The following is a 21,072-nucleotide window of genomic DNA, read 5'->3' as shown; positions in this document are numbered from 1 at the left end:
GAAGAAAACTAAAGTACCGCAACAGGGTAATTAAATTCCTTTGGAGTTCCAAGTTGCATTTAGCAAACCTTAATGCTGCTGTCATATATACAGTTAAATAGCTGATATAAAAATAGATATTTTCATCACATGTTAAAGAAATGATAGAACTAAGTTATCCTTGGAAGGCACATCCACCACCAGCAGCGCTGACTGAGAACTTTCACTGTGCCAGTATCGTTACATCTACTCATTTCATCTTTAAGTCAACTTGATAAGATAGGTATTATCATTCTCCTCATTGTACAGCTGAGCAAACTAAAACAGAGAGGTTAAGCAGCTTGCCAAAAGTCACCTAACTAGTAAGTAGTGGAGTCAGTACTTCAAACTCAGTCAGGCTGGTTCCAAAATCTACAATCTTAACCACTTTAATTGACGGCCCCAAGAATCGACAGTCTGGGAAAAAGAGAAACCAGACTGACCACCTAATGTGTCTGAACATAAAGAAAACACGAGATTATGTTGAGGAGATTAAGAACTATATTAGTAACGGAAACATGAGAAATCAAGCAAATGAAAAGAGAAGGAAGAGAAAAAAGCATTTCAGAGAAAACAGAGTTGGATACCAAAGTGGAAATAAAAGAATGCATTTTTTTTGGCTCAGTTGTGAATCACACCAATAGAGTAATAGCAATGGAACCGCTAAGTAATGATCTGATCCAAAATTACACTATAACTCTATAGAGATGTTTTTTAAAGTTTGGATATTGTGAAGAGGAGGAATGGCACATGCTGGGGGAAAGGAGTTTAATTAAAAATAGCTAAATTCTAGTAAGAAGTTAAAATAATAATGCCTAAAATTGTAAAAAGCAGTGTAAGCAAATTAGTTATAAATATGACGATATATTACAAGAAACTACTAGAAGTGATTGCCTGTGGGTAGAGAAGCATGGATTTGGTAAAGGCTGAGGTATGGAACTACTATTTTTGGTTACATTATTTGCTTTTTTAAGTTCTGTGTATCATTTTAATTTCAAAGCTAGCAAATGTAACAAATGAATTTTCTCTCCTTACTGGATGGAGCTTAATTCTTGTCAGTGAGCATGCCGTTCTAGCTTGCACAAAAATAATGTGTTAATGATGCCCACCAAAAAAAATTTAAAATAGAAAATACAAATTCGTTTTCTGTGTACACTGGTATTTGGCAAAAATATTTTTAAAGTCTTCTACCATTCAAAAACTACTTAAAGCAATTTTCTTCTCTTCAGAATGTATGAATTCATATATAATTCACGTATTTGCTAAAAAAAATAAAACAGAACGAAAAAACCCTCAATATCCTTATGACCTATTTTTGCCTAAAAGAATAGAGTAAATTCAGGAAATAAGGCAGCACAGGCTTTTAGTCTTACTTCTCACTAGAAGAACCACAGATGAAAGCCATATTTACTTCAGTATCACTGATGTCCTGAATCATTCAATTATAAAATCAAAAAGTTCAAAAGACATACAGGAACAGCTTCTCCACAAGACGCCTACATCTGATAATGTCACTGACTCATTCTTTTTGAATCATAACTAGTTTGTACATTTTTGACACTGTCTAGACTGCTCTTCCTTATCTACCTTTTCTAAATATCCCTCTGCCACTTTTAAAAAGTTTAATTGCATTTACTTATTTATTTATTTTTATATTTTATTCATTTTTGGCTGCATTGGGTCTTCACCGCTGTGCGGGCTTTCTCTAGTTGCAGCTAGCGGGGGCTACTCTTCGCTGCTGTGCGCAGGTCTCTCACTGCGGTGGCCTCTCCCATTGCGAAGCACGGGCTCTAGGCGCGCGGGCCTCAGTAGTTGTGGCACGCGGGCTCGGTAGTTGTGGCTCATGGGTTCCAGAGCGCAGGCTCAGCAGCTGTGGCACACGGGCCCAGTCGCTCCACAGCATGTGGGATCCTCCTGGACCAGGGCTCGAACCCGTGTCCTCTGCATTGGCAGGCGGATTCCCAACCACTGAGCCACCAGGGAAGTCCCTAATTGCGTTTAAATGTCATCATTAGAATAAGTGATCCAGAAGTACTATTTAGTTACGTTTTCTTTCTAAATTTAGAAGGTACAAGTTTTATATCTATTGTATATTTGAGGTAAGCAGAAACGAAATCTGAGAAAATTGCTCTGTAAAGAATGGATGATTGACCTCTTTTTACTTTCATCTTTGTAGTTTGTAAAGTGAATGGCTGAACTGAAGAAATCCTTTCTAAATGTTGTAGACTAGACATAGAGGAGAGTGACCACAGCACAGATATTTGAACATAGAACAGTATATGGGGACCAGGTCCAAAAATGAGGGGTCAGATAGGTCGAGAAGAGCTGTGACAGGGACAAATGATTTCACTCCCTCTCTCTGAAATGCAGATAGACTACATTTCTCAGCTGCCGTTGCCTCTAGCTGGGGACATAAGACTAAGTCCCTTAACGATAGCACAGAGCAAAGGCTCCCAAACCCCACCTGTGGCCACAATGTACTGTGTCATGTGGTTTTTATACCTTTCTAAGAAGAAAATTAATCCTATGCCAATGGAGAAGTTAACGCAGTCAGTACGTGGTCAAACTTTGGACTATATACTACAGGAGGGATTCACTGCCTTAATGAATGGCTATTGATAGCATATATTTCCATTCAATTACAAAATGGATCATTTTAATTCTGCGGGAATTTTTTTTTTTTAAGTAGCATATTTCTTGGCATGAAACTAGGACACTGGAGCAAATTGTTTCATTGATGCCCTCCACTCAACAGTGTTTAAATAGGATGTAAAATAGGGTAACCTTAGAAAGAAGGCTGCCTCTGGGGTCAGAACATCTTGGTTTAAAACCTAACTCTATCACTCATTCCTCTGTGAACAAGTTTCTTAAACTCTCTCAACTTCAGTTTCAGGATAATACCACCTGGCAGAGGTTTTGTGACAATTAAATGGAACCATCTGTGCCATACATACCCAATACCTGACTCTAGACTGTCTGGGTTTGAATCCTGTTTGTGTGGATTTGGGCAAATTGTTTAACTTCTCTAATCCTCAGGTTCCTCATGGATAAAATGGTGATAGTGACAGAATTTCTGGCAAGGCTGTTGTATTAAATGAAATAGTCCATTAGCCTATACAATATAGTGCTGTGTCTAGTACAGAAGCGTTAAAAAAAAAGTGCAGGGCTTCCCTGGTGGCTCAGTGGTTGAGAGTCCGCCTGCCGATGCAGGGGACACGGGTTCGTGCCCCGGTCCGGGAAGATCCCACATGAGCCATGGCCGCTGAGCCTGCGCATCCGGAGCCTATGCTCCGAAACGGGAGAGGCCACAACAGTGAGAGGCCCGAGCTTACCGCAAAAAAAAAAAAAAAAAAGTGCATAAACACTAGGCAAATACGCAAATACACACATGGATTATCTCACTTAATCCTCTCAACTTTATGAAGTAATAAGTACTATTATAAACACATGGGCATCCTGCTTTAGCATTAGGACAAAAGTAGCATTTATATCAATCTACGAAAAGCTGCCATTTATTTTGCTAATCCAACGGAGGGGGGGGAGACAAGATGACAGATTAGATTCGTCAAGGTTATCAGCGAAATCGACAGAAGACTGAAACACAAAGGAGGTTCAACTTATAATGAGATTAAAGAGAAGGACCTGGGGGAAACTCCTTAGTCAAATTAAGATTCAAGAAATAAGGAACCGGGCTTCCCTGGTGGCACAGTGGTTAAGAATCCACCTGCTAATGCAGGGGACACGGGTTTGAGACCTGGTCCGGGAAGATCCCACATGCCACAGAGCAACTAAGCCCATGCGCCACAACTACTGAGCCTGCGTGACACAACTACTGAAGCCCACGTGCCTAGAGCCTGTGCTCCGCAACAAGAGAAGCCACCGCAGTGAGAAGCCTGCCCACCACAAGGAAGAGTAGCCCCTGCTGGCCGCAACTAGAGAAAGCCCGCACGCAACAACAAAGAGCCAACGCAGCCAAAAATAAATAAAAGAAATTTAAAAAAAAAAAAAAAAGAAGGAACCCAGAGAGCCTTAGGAACTAACCTAAAGAATGGGAATGGCGAGGATTTCCACTTTGGGTGTCTATTTCTCTCCCTTCCTCTCATCCACAGCGAACATGTATGCTTGACCTTGCAGCTAGCGGGGGCTACTTCTCTTCTACTAGAGACCATCATTTACCAAGTGGCAGGGGACGTGGCTGCAGTCCCATGTCACCCCAGACAAACCGCCCGCAGAAAGTGCAGCCTTGTCTCCACGTAGAAAGTCCCAGAAGAGAAGTCAGAATAGCTGGGCTGGAGCCACATAGCCATTCCCCGAGATGATGGAGGTCAGATAAGACAGCTGGCAGCCCCTTCAGAACCAAATGGAGTGGACCCAGAACAGTGCCCATGGGAGGACTGTGCCCCACAAAGAAAATAAAGGACTTATAATAGATGTTGAAAAATTAACTACTGGGAGAGACCTGTGCACACAACCTCAAGCTAAAGCCTTGGGTAACTGTGACTCTCTATAACGGAACCAGTCTTGAACAGGATTCAGCGATATAAACGATATAGGTAAAAATTATACGTTAGGAGAAAATTCACCTTTGAGTTAGCAAGTTACCTTTTTTTGGATGCCTAATACTTTAGCTTCCAAAGGAACTCCTTACCTAGTATCCTTTAAATACTTTACTGCAGGAATCAAGGAGAGAATACAATTCCAGACTTGGGAAAATACCATCTTAATGAGGTTGCTGGAGGGGAAAATACATAATAGCTGAGGCTTCCCTGAAATATTTCCAACTGCATCAATCTAGTTCTGATTGTAAAGAGTGGCAACTGCTAGGGAATTACTTTTCTGTCAGTAAAATTCTATTAATGAGCATTATTAGGAATCGCGCTCAACTCTGTTCCTTAGATATATTTACACTTTCTCACTGTCCCTTCATACTCAACATCTTCCCTATTTTCCTACTCTTCGTTTCTCTAGACTACATTCTGGTAAATTTTTTTGACCTTGTCTTCTAGTTTACCAGTTCTTCCTTTCTCTGTTTATAATTTCTGGTTAAACCAGAGATTTTTTTTCTTTCATTTATTATTTTTCTTTACTAAACACTCCATTCTGTTCTTCAGATTTGCTAGTCTACTGCTTATATTCTCAAGTGCCTCCTTTTTTGATGTGACGCCTACTTTTCTGCAGTGTCTATATGCTGGTTCTAATATCCGAAGTCTTGAGGGGCCTGTATGTATCTTCCTTTCCTTGTCCTTACTCAAGGGGACTCTATCTTCTTTGTGGAACTCTACCTGTAGGACTATTCTGAGGCCTGACTTGAAGTGGCTCCAGAGAGGATTTTGTTACCTCCTGACAGCTCTCTTGGGCTGGAACCACTTAAATTAAATTACCTTCTTAAGAGTTTTCACACCACACTTATGGGCACATATTGAAATTGTAATCCTGTGTAAGGGTCATATTGTGATCGGAATTCTTAGAGATTTCTTCTTTTCTCTCCACCAGCATAAAGTCAAGACAGGTAATGTTTCTTCCTGCCACTTCCGTACTTCACACCGTGGATGTGGCACGTGGAGTCCCACCTTTAAGCAAGGGCTCCTAGTACATTCTCTACCTAAAGTAGGTCCTGGACTTTGTCTCCTGTCCCCACTGTTCCATGGAGTCATCAGAGCAAAAGCTCAATGTTTCCAGGACCAGGCAAATACCTTCTGGAAGATTTGGGCATTCGCTTCTATCCCAGGGTTCTGAGGTTCACTTATTTCAAGACTCCAGAGTCCTAACTTCCAAGCCAGCTCCGTACACATTTAAAATAAACAAACAAACAGGGGTGGGATGAATTAGGAGACGGGGATTGACATATATACACTACTATGTATAAAAGAGATAACTAATGAGAACCTACTGTATAGCACAGGGAACTCTACTCAATGCTCTGTGGTGACCTAAATGGGAAGGAAACACGAAAAAGAGGGGATATATGTATACGTAGAGCTGATTCACTTTGCTGTACAGCAGAAAGTAACACAACATTGTAAAGCAACTATACTCCAATAAAAATTAATAAAAACAAACACACACACACACACACACACACACGTACACACCTTTTATTGCAGGGTATCTACCACTCCTCCATTACTACCAGACAAAGAAATCTTACTCTACACTTACTCTTGACCCCTCCCTCTTCTTTCCCCTTCTTAAATTTACTTAGACACAAATATTTCATACGATCTAACAAATTTCTAACCCATCTTTGTCTGCTAATTAAGCCCCCACCATTTCTTGGACAGGCTGTTCAAACAGCCTCCTAGCTGTTTGAAGCATCTCCTATCAAAGCAATCTTTTTCTCACACTAAGCCTTGGCGGTGGTGAGAGATGGACGGGAGTTCCAGACTGCCCCCTGGGCTCTAATCCATCCAAGCAGGTTCTAGTTTGTCCTGGCTCTGCCTTGCTTCATGTCCATCTTCCCTTCTCAACAGTCTGTCCTGCAAACTTCAAGATATAGCACCAAACACAGAAACAACAACCTTTCATGGACTATTTAGCTTCTACAACTGCATATAGTATATATAAATATAATACCTTCTAGTGTTTTGCTTCTGATCAAACCCTGACTGATAGAGCAGTATACAGAGATCTGTCTCACTTCTTTAAAGACCTGCAGCGTAATCCATCAAAAGAATGTAGTTTAATTTACTCAACCAAGCCCAAATCCCCTAGTGATGGACGAATGGGTTATTTCCAGTCCTTGTTCTTAAAAATGGTGCTATAATGAACAGTAACATTTTCTCAGATTTTATCAGTGTATCTCTGAAATAGATTCCTAAAAGTAGACTATGAGCCAAACCATATTATTCCTAAGAGTTCTATCCCCTCCTTAAAATGTGTAACTTCTGGGCTTCCCTGGTGGCGCAGTGGTTGAGAGTCCGCCTGCCGATGCAGGGGACGCGGGTTCGTGCCCCGGTCTGGGAAGATCCCACATGCCGTGGAGCGGCTGGGCCCGTGAGCCATGGTTGCTGAGCCTGCACGTCCAGAGACTGTGCTCCACAACGGAAGAGGCCACAACAGTGAGAGGCCTGCGTACCTCAAAAAAAAAATAAAAATAATTTTAAAAATATATAAAAATTAAAAAATGTGTAACTTCTTTTGGAAACCACGCAAGCAACTGTGACAGAGACTGGTAGTTGTCAATATGTGTCTCCCATCACTGTGTAACAATAAAATTTTTAGTCTTTAGCCTAGTACCCAACTACTTTTTTTTTTTTTTTAAGATGTTGGGGGTAGGAGTTTTACTAATTATTTATTTTTGCTGTGTTGGGTCTTCGTTTCTGTGCGGGGGCTTTCTCTAGTTGTGGCAAGTGGGGGCCACTCTTCATTGCGTTGCGCGGGCCTCTCACTATCGCGGCCTCTCTTGTTGCGAAGCACAGGCTCCAGACGCGCAGGCTCAGTAGCTGTGACTCACGGGCCTAGTTGCTCCGCGGCATGTGGGATCCTCCCAGACCAGGGCTCAAACCCATGTCCCCTGCATTAGCAGGCAGATTCTCAACCACTGCGCCACCAGGGAAGCCCCCAACTACTTTTTCAGCCTTCCTTGTGGCGAGGTGTGGCCCTGTAATTAAGTTCTGGCCAATGGGATGTAAGTAGATTTAATATGTGCAACTTCCAAGTCATTCTTTAAAGAGAAGATGACTCCCTTTCCCCTTCCACCTCCCTTTCCCCTTCCACCTCCCTCACCCCTTCCTGGTGGCTGGAATGTATATGTGATGTTGGGAGTGGAGCATCCATCTGGGACCATGTTGAAGACAATAGAGAAACCAGACAGAAGGTCCCTGGTACCTTGATGACTAAGGCACCACTGCACTGCCAACCAGGATGTTTATGTGAGAGAAAGATAAATTTCCATTGTACTTAAGGTCTTATAATGGGTTTTATTGTTAGCCTAGTTTTTTGAAATTGGATAACTCATGACTATATCTATCTATGTATTTAAGATACTATTCCATAAATAAAATGAGGACTTAAATGCATAGATTTTATAAACATTGCCTTAGGCTACTTAAAAGTTAGCTTTTATGGCCTTCCTTATACTTGACCATGTCACATTTAGTTAAGATTACTGGATAATTAACCTAAATGAGCTATTATGCAATAAACACAACTCCCATTTTTACAAGGAATTATCAGCATCGTGTTTGTAATATAAGAATATACATCTATATTTATTACTCTGTGAATTTTCCCAACATGAACTTTAAAAAAAAAATTTAAATGTAAAGGTTCACATCTTTAGTCTCCTCTGTTTTGACTATTCCCAAATGTATGCTAGAAATTCAAGACGAATGAATGTCAGAAAAAAAGTCAGTCTATCTGAATGGATAAAGAAAATGTGGTACATATACACAATGTAATATTACTCAGCCATAAAAAGGAACGAAATTGGGTCATTTGTAGAGACGTGGATGGACCTAGAGACTGTTACACAGAGTGAAGTAAGTCACAAAGAGAAAAAGCAAATAATGTTCATTAACGCATATATGTGGAATCTAGAAAAATGATACAGATGAACCGGTTTGCAAGGCAGAAATAGAGACACAGACGTAGAGAACAAACATATGGACACCAAGGGGGGAAGGGGGGCATGGGATGAATTGGGAGATTGGGATTGACATATATACACTAATATGTATAAAATAGATAACTAATGAGAACCTGCTGTATAGCACAGGGAACTCCACTTCACTGTACAATAGAAACTAACACAACATTGTAAAACAACTATACCCCAATTAAAAAAAATAATAAAGTCAGTCTGTTAAGTTAGTGTTTGTGGATACTACAAGTCTTCCTATTATTACCACTTAGAAATTATCAGGCTACTCCGATCTTTTAAATGAATCGAAAGCACCTTCTTTTATTTATTGGACTCTGTCAATACAGAAACGTCTTCCACAAAGCACAATAATCCAGATTATTGAATCAAAATACGCCATTCCCTTTTACATCATTCCAAACAACTTTAATTTTGGAGTTTCCTCCACCAGTGCAAAGCAGATCTGAGAGATGAACAGATAGAGCTAGAGAAAAGGGGGCTGCACGCAGGCAGCAGCTGCAGAATCAGCGTGAGAACGTTCAGAGCCCCTGTTCACATCCCCGTCCCCACAAAAGAGCAGAAACCAAAATATGGCCAGCTGCAAGATACGGATTTGAACCAGAGGCCAAGGCTAAGAAAACTATGGGTTAAAAGAAGATGTGGCACATATATCCAATGGAATATTACTCAGCCATTAAAAGAAACGAAATTGAGCTATTTGTAATGAGGTGGATAGACCTAGAGTCTGTCATACAGAGTGAAGTAAGTCAGAAAGAGAAAGACAAATACCGCATGCTAACACATATATATGGAATTTAAGAAAAAAAAATGTCATGAAGAACCTAGGGGTAAGACAGGAATAAAGACTCAGACCTACTAGAGAATGGACTTGAAGATATGGGGAGGGGGAAGGGTAAGCTGTGACAAAGTGAGTGGCATGGACATACATACACTACCAAACGTAAGGTAGATAGCTAGTGGGAAGCAGCCACATAGCACAGGGAGATCAGCTCGGTGCTTTGTGACCACCTAGAGGGGTGGGATGGGAGGGTGAGAAGGAGGGAGACACAAGAGGGAAGAGATATGGGAACATATGTATAACTGATTCACTTTGTTATAAAGCAGAAACTAACACACCATTGTAAAGCAATTATACTCCAATAAAAAAAAAAAGCATCCTGAATTCTACATAAGAACCAAGAATTATAAAAAATAAATGGAGATAGTTATTGCTTTAGAACTGACGTTATGCACTGGTTCTCAAAAGTTAGTATGAGTCAGAAGCACCTGGAAGGCTGTGAAGACAGAATGAGCTGGGCCGTCCCCAGGGGTTCTGATTCAGTAGGTCTTGAACTGACTGAGGCCTGACAGCCTGCATTTCTCATTAGCTCCCCCAGTGCTCCTGCTGCTGGCACAGGGATCAAGCTTGATAACCACCTGGAGAACACTCCTATAAGGATTTCAGTGGCTAACTCTTTTCCAAGCCTACTTTCTTCGGCAGAGAAATTCTCTAGCTATGAAATAAACTCTTTTTTAGTCTTTACTGGGACAAGAAAAGATTCAGTTAAGAATCCCTGAAATGACACATAAACAATCACAGGGAAAAAGCTGAAAAACTTCTGAGCCTCGATCCTCATCAGGGTCTTTCATAATCTCTCCCAGGGCCACACCTACAACAAATTTCTCAAGCTCATTCTCTTAGCTGGAATTCTATAACATTAAACATTTCCCTCACCAATCCTGATATCAAAATCCGGAGCAAAGTGAATAGTACTTTTCCAAATGTTACTTAGTCCCCATTTATTAAAAACTGGGAAAAAAAAAAAAAACCTGTATTAATTGATTAGCTTGAATTGGTTGGCCTTACAAATATAGTACTTATAGGGTATTCATAGTAATTAGAAATCAAATAGCTACTCAGTATATAACATTGGTGTTTTCCTTTTCACCTCAAGCTTATAAATTCTTTTGTTATTTTTTATTGCATAATGGGATATAGATAACTATAGAGTTCCCCCAAAATGTAGAGATTCAATTTAAAGTATGCTTAAATGAAGAGCAACTGGAACTCTGATAAATTTCCCGCAGAAATGCAAAATGGCATAACCACTTAGAAAAAGTCTTCAGTAGATTCTTATAACATTCAATCTGCTCTGACACATCAATTCTATTCCTGGATGTTTATCGCCAAAAACAAAAAGAAAGAAAGAAACAGTATGTTCACAAAAACACTCGTGTAAGAATGTCTCTAGCAGCCTTGTACAAAATAGGCAAAAACTGAAAACAATGATCATTTGTCCATCAACAGGGGAAGGGATAAACTGTGATATATTCATACAATGCAAATGCTACTCAGCAATGAAAAAGGAATAAACCACTGATACAAGCAACAACATGAATGAATCTCAAAACCATTAGGCTGAGCAAAAGAAGGCAAACACAAAAGAATATACACAGCACAGTATGACTTATATGAGGGCCCAAAGCATACGCAACTAATCCATGCTGAAAGCAATCAGAAAGTGGCGATCAGAAAGTTTGGGGTAGGAAGAATGGATTGGCAGAGAAGAGGCAGGAAGGAGCTTCCTGGAGCAATGAAAGTTTTCCAGTCTTGTTTTACATAGTAGTTACATGGATGTAGAAGACTGTCAAATCTATCCAACTGAACACTTACAATCTCTGCATATGTATTTAAATGTACGTAATTCACATCACAATAAAACAAAATGTTTTAAGCCTAACTATTCGAGGAAAAGAGTGGTTTGCCAAAGCACCCTGAATTTGAAATAAAATACACTTTAGGCAGAATAAACAGTTTGATGTTTAAAAGTCCATTATGGCTGATAAAGAAGCAATGATAGATGAGTGTTTACAGAATTATGATTCTGAGCTAGAAAGAGGGTGATCAAACATTTCAGTTTGCCCTAGACACTCATCCCAGTGCAGACCTGATGTTACAAAACTAATAGTGCCCCCTTCACTATCAAAGGAATCCTAATTTAGATGAAGACCTACAAGGACACTTTAGCTAAAAGGACATTTGATATTATTTAGTACCTTTTCCACTCAACCCACATCTACTTAGCATCTACTATGTAGCCAAACACAATCCCTACTTTCTGGCTACCTTTTCCACTCAACCTTTTCCACTCAACCCACATCTACTTAGCATCTACTATGTAGCCAAACATAATCCCTACTTTCTTGCTACCACTTCACATTGCTTCCCTGTTTCCAAAATTAAAATTTAAATAGCTAGATGGATTTTCTCTAAAGTTAACTTAAAATATACAGCTGAGGACAAACTAAATATAGAAGACAACAGAATTTTTTTTTCTACAGGGAAATATAAATCAAGCTTATGAAAGAAAAATTATAATTTTGAGCTATGCAAAACAAAATGTATAAAGATGTTCATAAATATAAAATAAAGGAAAAATTTACCTGCTGCCCTGTAAAGTATTTTAGGTTCAAAAAATATACAAGGATTTTTATCCTCTATGCATGACAAAAGAAGTCCCTTGGCCTGGAAAGGGCTTCTGGGTATAACCACCTGCAAAAACAGATTTTTTTTTAAGACAAGTTCAGTGAAAATGAATCCCAGTAAACTCACATACAAGGGTTGATATTTAAATAACCAATTGTTACTAATTAAATATAGAAATCTTGTATTTTTAGACTAATTACCATTTGTCATAAAATTCACATATTGTCCAAAATGATCCCATTTGTTCCACAAATATTTATCAGATGCCCGCCATATTCTGGTAATTAAGATACTGCTATTCTCTCAAGGAGTTAAACTGGCATATACATAAAAAATAAAAGGAAACCACAAAGAGCACTCATCAAAACAAAAAAGTAAATTTGTCAATATCTTCCTGTATTTACTTATAAAGAAATCTTTTCTACTAATATCCAACTGGTACTTTTCAAAGGCATGCAACTCTCTTCTCCAATTTTAAGATGCCAAAATCTCCTTCTTTCCCATGAAAAATCTGGCCTTCATTTCCTAAGTGGAAAAATAATCCACTGAACTTTATGATCCAGGTAATATAATGTGCAGTTACTGCAAAGCTAAAAGAAAAGTGTGGACGTTGCACATTTCCAGTTGGGGAAAGGGCTCAGGACCTTCTTGAGAATGAGACTGATAATGAGGAAGATGATGGTAATAACAGCAGGTGGCATACGTGTTAACTGTTGATTAATCCACTATGTGGATTAATTCATGTTCATAGCAACCCCATGAAGTAGCAATTATTATTTTCCCCAATTTAGAAATAGAGACTGAGGCTTAAAGAGAGACAAGTAGCCTGCCCAAGGTTACCTCGATTGCTAAAGCAAGGATTCTTGCCTGTTCTGACTGACCAAGCTCTTAATTTCTACACCATTTTGCCTCAAATCACAAACTCTTGTCCAGTTTAATGATTGTTAAATAACTACATAAAGATGTTATTACATAGGAAGAGTTATCATTAAAATAAACCTGAATTTATCACAAAGACTCAAATAAGATTCCTTGAAGCAAACTATATTTGGCTTTCAAAATCATTTTTATACCATTTTATTGAAGAATTTTTATTTAAAAAGTAAAATAACACAAATCTCACTATTTTCCGAAAAGAGACTGTTAAATACATTGCTCATCATAGCACACAATGTCTTTATCTTATGTTCCTATTTTAGTTTTTATTCAGCTGCTTTCTTCATGTATTTATTTTTAGCCTTTTGTACTATATGTATATTCTCATTTGGGATAAAATAAAAGAGAAAGCATGGGGGGAGAGAGGTAGGGGTGAGAGAAAAGAACTGCTCTCAAAAATACTGGGTAACATCATAAACATTAAATGTGAATCAATCTTCAGCTCAAGCACAAAAATAACTGTTGCCTCAAATGTGGTTTTTGTCCCAACCTACCATTTCTAGCTTACATTGAAAAATTATGCAACCCCTACTTAACTACAAAATTTTACAACTTTGATCTGGTAGAAAAAACAATAAAACATAGACATACTTACAAATGACTCATGTTATCAAAAACCAGACATAAAGCTCTGGGTAGAAATATCTATGAGTTTTTATACTGATTCCCTGGAAAGCTCTTCAGAAAATAGAAAAAAAGATAATGTAAAAAATTAGGACATAAAATAAGCAAAAAATATATATTTTTTTAATCAAAAGACCCAAGCTGTTGTGGAAGACCTAAGATTATTGTGGAAGGCTGTAAAAGGCAGATGCTTCAAAATTAATTGCTTGAGCAAGTATTACGTTACCCTGGACTGGAAAACATACCTAGGTAACCAAGTCTTCTGTCGGTCTATTTAAAAGTAAGAAATAGACTAAAAGCAAAATTTTATTCCTGTGCCTTTGAGGTAAATATGCACTAAGCAGTAGACTTATTAAAATTACTCCAGAATCAACTGTTAAGTGAGAAAGCCCCATTAGAAAGAAACCAAGCTTTCTGCTCAAATGGAATTTGCAAGTAAGGCCTTTTTGCTGCACAAATCTGTGAAACTTGCCAAAGACTGATAGGAATGTATAACTTGACAAATGTAGGAATGTATAACTTGATTGATAGGAATGTATAACTGTCAGTTTCATTTTTCATGTCTTGGTAATATATGTTATTTTGATAAATAAAGATGATTTCTATCACAAAAAAAAAACAAAAAGAAAGAAAGAAGGAGAGCTTTGAAAGAGATGGAAGATAAACTATGTTCTCGGTTTTATTATTTGAAGTCTATGAAATTCACATCGGGGTAATGCCAGTGCTGCTTCAAGGAAAATATTCTATAAACCTGGATGTTGGCTGCTTAATGTAAATGAAATAAAAGCTCTCTTTCTTAAAAACAATTAAGTTCACATAAATTCCAAAAATCCTGATTGCTTTTCTCTAGATAACCATATTAGTTAATATTAATCGAATGAACCAAAACAGAAACATCAAATGGAGAGCAAATAAAGTACATAAGTGAGAATACCTTGATTCCTGGGCAGTGGGCAAAAAAAGCTTCAGGACTCTGGGAATGGTAGAGAGCCCCATGGCCGACACAGCCCCAAGGGGACCGGATGGTGAGGCTTCCACAATTAAAAAGATCCCCAGAGCGATAGCGATACTTGGCGGCTTCATTAACAATCTGAGGGGGAAAGAGAGAAGGAACATGTCACAATGAGTCCCTTTTCCCATCCATTTTCATAAGCCATTTATTTGATCTTTAAATATATGTCCATAACAAAATAGCTCAAAGGTAACAAAAAGTTCCTAAGATAGGGGTTGGGAGAGTGGAGATAATTCTTTAATACTTCACGGACTTCCCTTAGAAAGGCTCGATTATGGTAAAATGCAATCTTCTTACCTGATCAAAAGCAGGGAAAATATAATCTGCAAACTGAATTTCCGCAATGGCGGTAGCACCAGTGACTGCAATTCCAATTCCAAATCCAACAATTCCTTGTTCACACAATGGGGTATTAAAAACTCTATCTTTACCTACAAAAGAAATGAAAGTCATCTTAATGTGACAAAAGGGAGTAATGTAATGCACAATACATCTGAAAATTCACTGAGTTAATAATGGTGAGATAGAAGAAAAAAGCATAGAATATGTGGATGAAACAGAAAAGAAATAGTACGATGGTTGGTTTCAATGCAAACATAGTAATTATATGAACTCTAAATAATCTAAATATCCTAATTAAAAGAAAGATTGTAACACTGGGATACAAGAAACCAAAACCTAACTACTGAAAAAAAACACTCGAACGATAAAGATAAATGTAAAGAAAAGGAAGGAAAAAACGCACAATGGAAAACCTAACCAAAAGAAGTTGGTGTCACTACGTTAATTGCAGACAAAGTAGACTTTAAGGGAAAAGGCATTACCAGAGATAAAGAGGGAAAATTCATACTGTTAAAGGGTTCAATTCATAAGGAGGATATAATTCCAAATTTATAGTCATCTAATAACACAAGCTCCAAATAAACAGAAAAAATTGACAGAATTAAGAGGATAAATAGATAAAATTCCCAATATAGTAGGAGATTTTCATGTACCAGTCTCACTGACAGAAAAAGCACACCAAAATAAAAAGTTAAGGGCTTCCCTGGTGGCGCAGTGGTTGAGAGTCCGCCTGCCGATGCAGGGGACATGGGTTCGTGCCCCGGTCCAGGAGGATCCCACGTGCCGTGGAGCGGCTGGGCCCATGAGCCATGGCCGCTAAGCCTGCACATCCGGAGCCTGTGCTCCACAACGGAAGAGGCCACAGCAGTGAGAGGCCCGCGCACCGCAATAAATAAATAAATAAATAAAAAGTTTAAAACTATTGAACATTTGAACATGATTAACAAACATAACCTAATTGACATACTACACCCGAGAACTAAGAATACAAATTCTTTTCAAGTAAACAGAGAACACTGACACTAACTGACCACAGAGTGGGCTATACATCCAATCAACAACTTCCAAAGGATTAAAATCCTACATAGTATATTCTCAGACCATGGTGGAATTAAGCTAGAAATCAATAGTAAAGTTTTAAAAAAAAATCTGCACCCCCACGTTCACTGCAGCATTATTTACAACAGCCAAGATATGGAGGAAGCAACTTGAGTGTCCATCAATGGATGAATGGATAAAGAAGATGTGATAGATAGATGGATAGATAGAGAGAGAGACAGACAGACACACACACACACACACACACACACACACACAATGGAATATTACTCAGCCATAACAAAGAATGAAATCTTGCCATTTGCAACAACATGGATGGACCTAAAGGGTATTATGCTAAGTGAAATAAGTCAGACAGAGAAAGACAAATACTGTGTGATTTTACTCATATGTATAATCTGAAAAAAAAAAAAAAAGAAAGAAAGAAAACCAAAACACCAGGCTCATAGGTACAGAGAACAGGTTGCTGGTTGCCAGAAGTGGGTAGGAGGGTTGGGGAATGAGTGAAGGTGGTCAAAAGCTACAAACTTCCAGTTATAAAACAAATAAGTCATGTAATGTACAGCACGGTGGCTATGGTTAATAATACTGTATTGCATAGTTGAAAGTTTCTAAGAGAGTAGATCTTAAAAGAGCTCATCACAAGAAAAAATTTTTTAACTATGTGAGGTGACAGAGGTTGACTAGACTTACAGTGGTGATCATCTCACAAAGTATACAAATACCCACTTACGTTGTACACCTAAAACTAATATGTCAGTTATGCCTCAAAAAAAATTGTTTTAAGCCTTGCATTAGGAAAGAACACTTTAAATATACGTCTAAATAACCCATGTCTCAGAGAAGAAATTATAATGGAAATTAGAAAGTATCTTGAACTGAATGATAATGAAAAAACTACATGTCACAACTTATTGAAGTTCCCATTTCAGTAATGGCAGAGTAGCTTTTGTCACACTAGCCCTCCCACATCTAATGATTACAAATCTGGACAGAATATAACAACTACTTAAAGGTGTCAGAGAACCAAAAAGCAGGTCTGAACAGAAGGAGACTTGACCCTTGAAAGAAAGGAAGCACATGCAGGACGGGCCCCACCTTTATCAGGCTTGTTCCCAGTGGGGGACTCCCCAGGCTGACATGAGACAGCTAGAACTCAGACACACAGACTCAGTCCTGTTGACTTGAGGTGTCAGGGAATGGAGTCTGGGGCTGCCAGTGGCTGGAACCTGAGACACTAAGTCCCTCAAAACAGGGCACTCCATGGGGGCACCCCAAAATCTGTGCACGCACTCTGCTCAAACCCTCGGCTGACCCCGTGCCTGCCTCAGATGACAAGAGCTGGGACCCACCGGGCTGATCAGAGATGTCAGCCGTACCCACTGAAGACTTTTAGACACTCTTCCAATGAAAGCGTCATGATAAACACCTTAGGTTTTCCATTAATCCGCAGGATACGTTATTAGCATACAACTCAATTCTCACTTGAAATTTTATCACCTCTCAACCAGTATCAGTATTTCATGAAAAATTCTCATTTCAGGGAGCTGGATGGACACAAGCAGTGGCCACAGTCTGGCCAGGGGATGAAAAGTATGGGGACCAATCAGGATTCGTGTTTAGTTTGTCATCATGATCTGGGATTACCTTCTGAAATTGTGACCCCCATCCCTCATCAGTTTCCTATCTGACTGCAAGTAGCTTGATAACTGCTGAAGATCTGCACTTCCATTAGACCAAGAACAATTCACTGGTAGAAAATGAACACAGATTCCAGCTGCCACCTGTGGAATCCACATCCCTGAATACCGCAAGCACCGCAACCAGATGAGCAGGGTTCCTATCTATTCTTTGCTACCTCAAGTGCCCAGATTCAGATATTTTTCATCTCAGTAAACATAACCCTTTTTGCTGCTAGAGGGCTAAAGTTGAGTCTCTCAGAACTCTTACTCCAAAACAGTTTGAGGAAACTGTTTAACAGCTCTCGCCAACAAGTTTCTAAGCTCTAACAGAAACTGCTTCAACATGAACTAAATAATAAAAGTCTGTTTCTTAAAAAAAAATAAAAAGATGAAAAGCAAGTATAAAATTTTTAAAAATCTGTTTCTATTTTCTCCCAAGCAGGTCATGATTGAGAGTAAGAGTACAAATAAAATGCACAATACTGATAACTTCCTTTACTTTAGAATGCAATTAACCTAACATAAAGTTCATACACATAGTATCCCAATGGGTGATTAATACATACAGGGATTACACTATGAGTTAAGACAGATCTGGGTTTAAGTGCTATCACCACAAGTTACTAAACTCCCTATGGCTCAGTTTCATATCTGTAACAGACCAATCATGATACTGAAAAGACAAAAATAATTCATACACGTATTCAAATGTTTACAAAGTACCTAATATTGTCTAGATGCTATTCTAGATGCAGAGGATACAGCAGCAAAGAAAACCAAAAAAAAATCCTATCCTCATGGAACTTAGATTCTGGTCAGGGAAAACAGACAATAAAAACAAAATAAATGAGTAAAATACATAGCGTATTAGATGATGACAAGAGCTGCATAGAACAGTAACACAGGGAGTAAGTGGTCAGGGGAGAGGAAGTGGAACTCCTATGGTTTTCAACAGGGAGATAGGGGAGGCACCACTGAGAGGTGACATTTAAAGGAAGAGTTGAAGGAAGTGAGGAAATGTACCGTGAGTACATCCCAGGGCATCAGTGTTCTGGACAGAGGGACCAGCAAGTGCAAAAGTCCTGGGGTATAAATATGTTTAGCACTTCAGAGGAAAGGTACGAAGACCAGAGTGCCTGGTATGGAGTAAGAGAAATAGTGGTAAGAGATGAAGCTGAAGAGTTAAAAGGATGGGCTGGGGCAGTGGCACAGGTCGGACGGGGCCTGGGGTGTGGGGGGCGGGCACTGTAAACAGTCTGACTTTGACTGTGAGAATGAGTGAGTCAGTAAGTAGGTGAGTGAGACAGGAAGCCATGGAGCAAAGTCACGCCATCCTCCAAGTTGCATTTCAGCAGGATCCCTCTGGCTGGTATTTGGTGAACAGTCTGTAAATAGGCAAATGTGGACACAGCAAGACTGACGACAGGATGCTGCAATCATCCCAGTAAGAGATGATAAGAGCCTCCAGATATAGTCTAAAGATAGCGTCAGAAGGATTTACCAAGGAAAGGGAAAGGGACGTGGAGTATGAGTCAGAGAAACGCTAAAGATGAGTCAGTGGCTTTTGGCTTGAGTAGCCTGAGGAGAGAGTTACCACTGCCCAAGGAAGCGAAAACTAGGAAGCAGCAGGTTGGGATGAGAAACCAGGAGCCCGGTTGTGGAGATGTTACATTTGAGATGCCTTCAGACATTAAGGTAAAGCCACTCATTAGACTGTTGGATATATGAGTTGAAAGTCTTCAGCATGAAGATTGCATTAAAAAAACATGTGATTGGATGAGATTCCCAAGTACATTTAAATGGGTACCTAGAGAAAGGAGAGACCCAGTGTTAAAAGGACATGAAAAATAATCAGCAAAGTTGAGAACGAAAAAAAGCCAGAGTTTGGAGGAAAAATAGTAGAACGTGCTGGCCTAGAAGTCAAATGAAGCAAGTGATTCTAAGACCAACCTGTTCCAGTTGAAAGTGAGATGAGGGCTGAGGGTTTTCTAACTGGTGACCCAGACATAACAGTGTCTGCCAAGTGGGAGGGAGGGAGAAAACAAATGCCTAATTCAAGAGGGATGGGAGAAGAGAAATTGGAGACAAGAAATAATGACAATTACTTGGAGAAATTTAGCTGTAAAGGAAAGAAGAGAAAAGGAACAACAACTAGCTGGAGAGGAATATGGAATCAATAGAGGGATTATTTTAAGATGGAAGAAATAACAGGATATTTGCAGGCTGATAGAAATGATCAATAGAGAGGGGGACATTGACGATTGAGAAGATTAATGAAATGGAGAGAAGGAAGAACGATTGGAATCATGTGTTTGCGAAGATGACAGAGGCAGGGGTCTGGTATGGAGAGGTGACAAGAACCCTGACATTCATTCAGAGTGCAGGAGGAAAGCATTTGCGGGCACTGATGCTGGTGCACAGAAAGATGCAGTGGAAAGAGCCTGCCGAAGTTCTATGTTCACTGCATCTATCGTCTTAGTAAAACGTGAAACTAGATTATTAGCTAAGAGTAAGGACAGGGGAGGCAGTGTTGAGAAAAGAGTGTATGAAATAGTCATCTGGGAAAATGGAAGAGTGAATGCAACAGGAACATGCACCATGAGTGGGCTGTGGAGATCACTAGTCTTGAACGGAAAGTGAGGTCAGTTGGCAAGATGACATGTTTTGTTCCAGCAATATTCAGCCCAGGATTTAGGATTTAGACAGAGATGGATTTAACTGGCATTGGATTTTGCCAAGCAAATCATGGCATGGAATTTAAACTGGGTGTAAAGAGAAGAAAAGTCGTCGGGGGAGTTAAGAGTCAGTGACAGGGTGGTGGGATTCGTGGATTTTAAGAATCAATAAGGTCAAAGGACTGTTGGAGTCAAAGCACTAGAGGCAGTGAGCTGGGCAGGTTCAAGGTAGACATCAGAGCTGGGGAGGCTTCCAACTGAGATGTGGTGGGACTGCAGTTACTAAAATTTCTTCAATGACCAACAGCGTTGACTGGGTCAGAAAAGAATAAATAATACCTGAATTACTTCTTTCTGAATTTAAGACAACTGAGTAAGATTAACATTTCAGATAAACTTATGGTTATTGATAATACAGATAATAAGAATAGGAGATATTCATTTGCAGCAACATGGATGGACCTAGAGATTATCATACTAAGTGAGGTAAGTCAGAAAGAGAAAGACAAATACTATATGATATCACTTATATGTGGAATCTAAACTAAGACACAAATGAACTTAACTACAAAACAGAAACAGACTCACAGACATAAAGAACAGACTTGTGGTTGCCAAGTGGGGGGAGGGGGAGGGTTGGATTCAGAATTTGGGGT

The 21,072-nt window shown here is 39.2% G+C and overlaps 1 protein-coding gene across 9 annotated transcripts in view; it reads right to left on the bottom strand.

Moving 5' to 3' along the window:
- BCKDHB (branched chain keto acid dehydrogenase E1 subunit beta) overlaps nt 1–21,072 on the bottom strand; it is a 729,304-nt gene that overhangs the window by 666,881 nt on the left and 41,351 nt on the right. For all 9 annotated transcript variants that reach the window (XR_009558664.2, XR_009558665.1, XM_060283289.1 and 6 more), the window contains exons 4-6: nt 14,956–15,089; nt 14,581–14,736; nt 12,044–12,152 (exon numbers count right to left, since the gene is read on the bottom strand). Coding sequence is in view for 7 of the 9 variants with exons in the window: in XM_060283289.1 (XP_060139272.1) it covers nt 12,044–12,152; nt 14,581–14,736; nt 14,956–15,089 (399 nt within the window). In the remaining 2 variants the exon portion in view is untranslated. The remainder of the gene's footprint in view (nt 1–12,043; nt 12,153–14,580; nt 14,737–14,955; nt 15,090–21,072) is intronic.

The sequence above is a fragment of the Globicephala melas genome, chromosome 14, assembly GCF_963455315.2.
Source record: "Globicephala melas chromosome 14, mGloMel1.2, whole genome shotgun sequence".
Taxonomy (NCBI): domain Eukaryota; kingdom Metazoa; phylum Chordata; class Mammalia; order Artiodactyla; family Delphinidae; genus Globicephala; species Globicephala melas.
The sequence above is the reverse complement of the archived record's forward strand: the minus strand, read 5'-3'. Positions and strand labels throughout refer to the sequence as shown.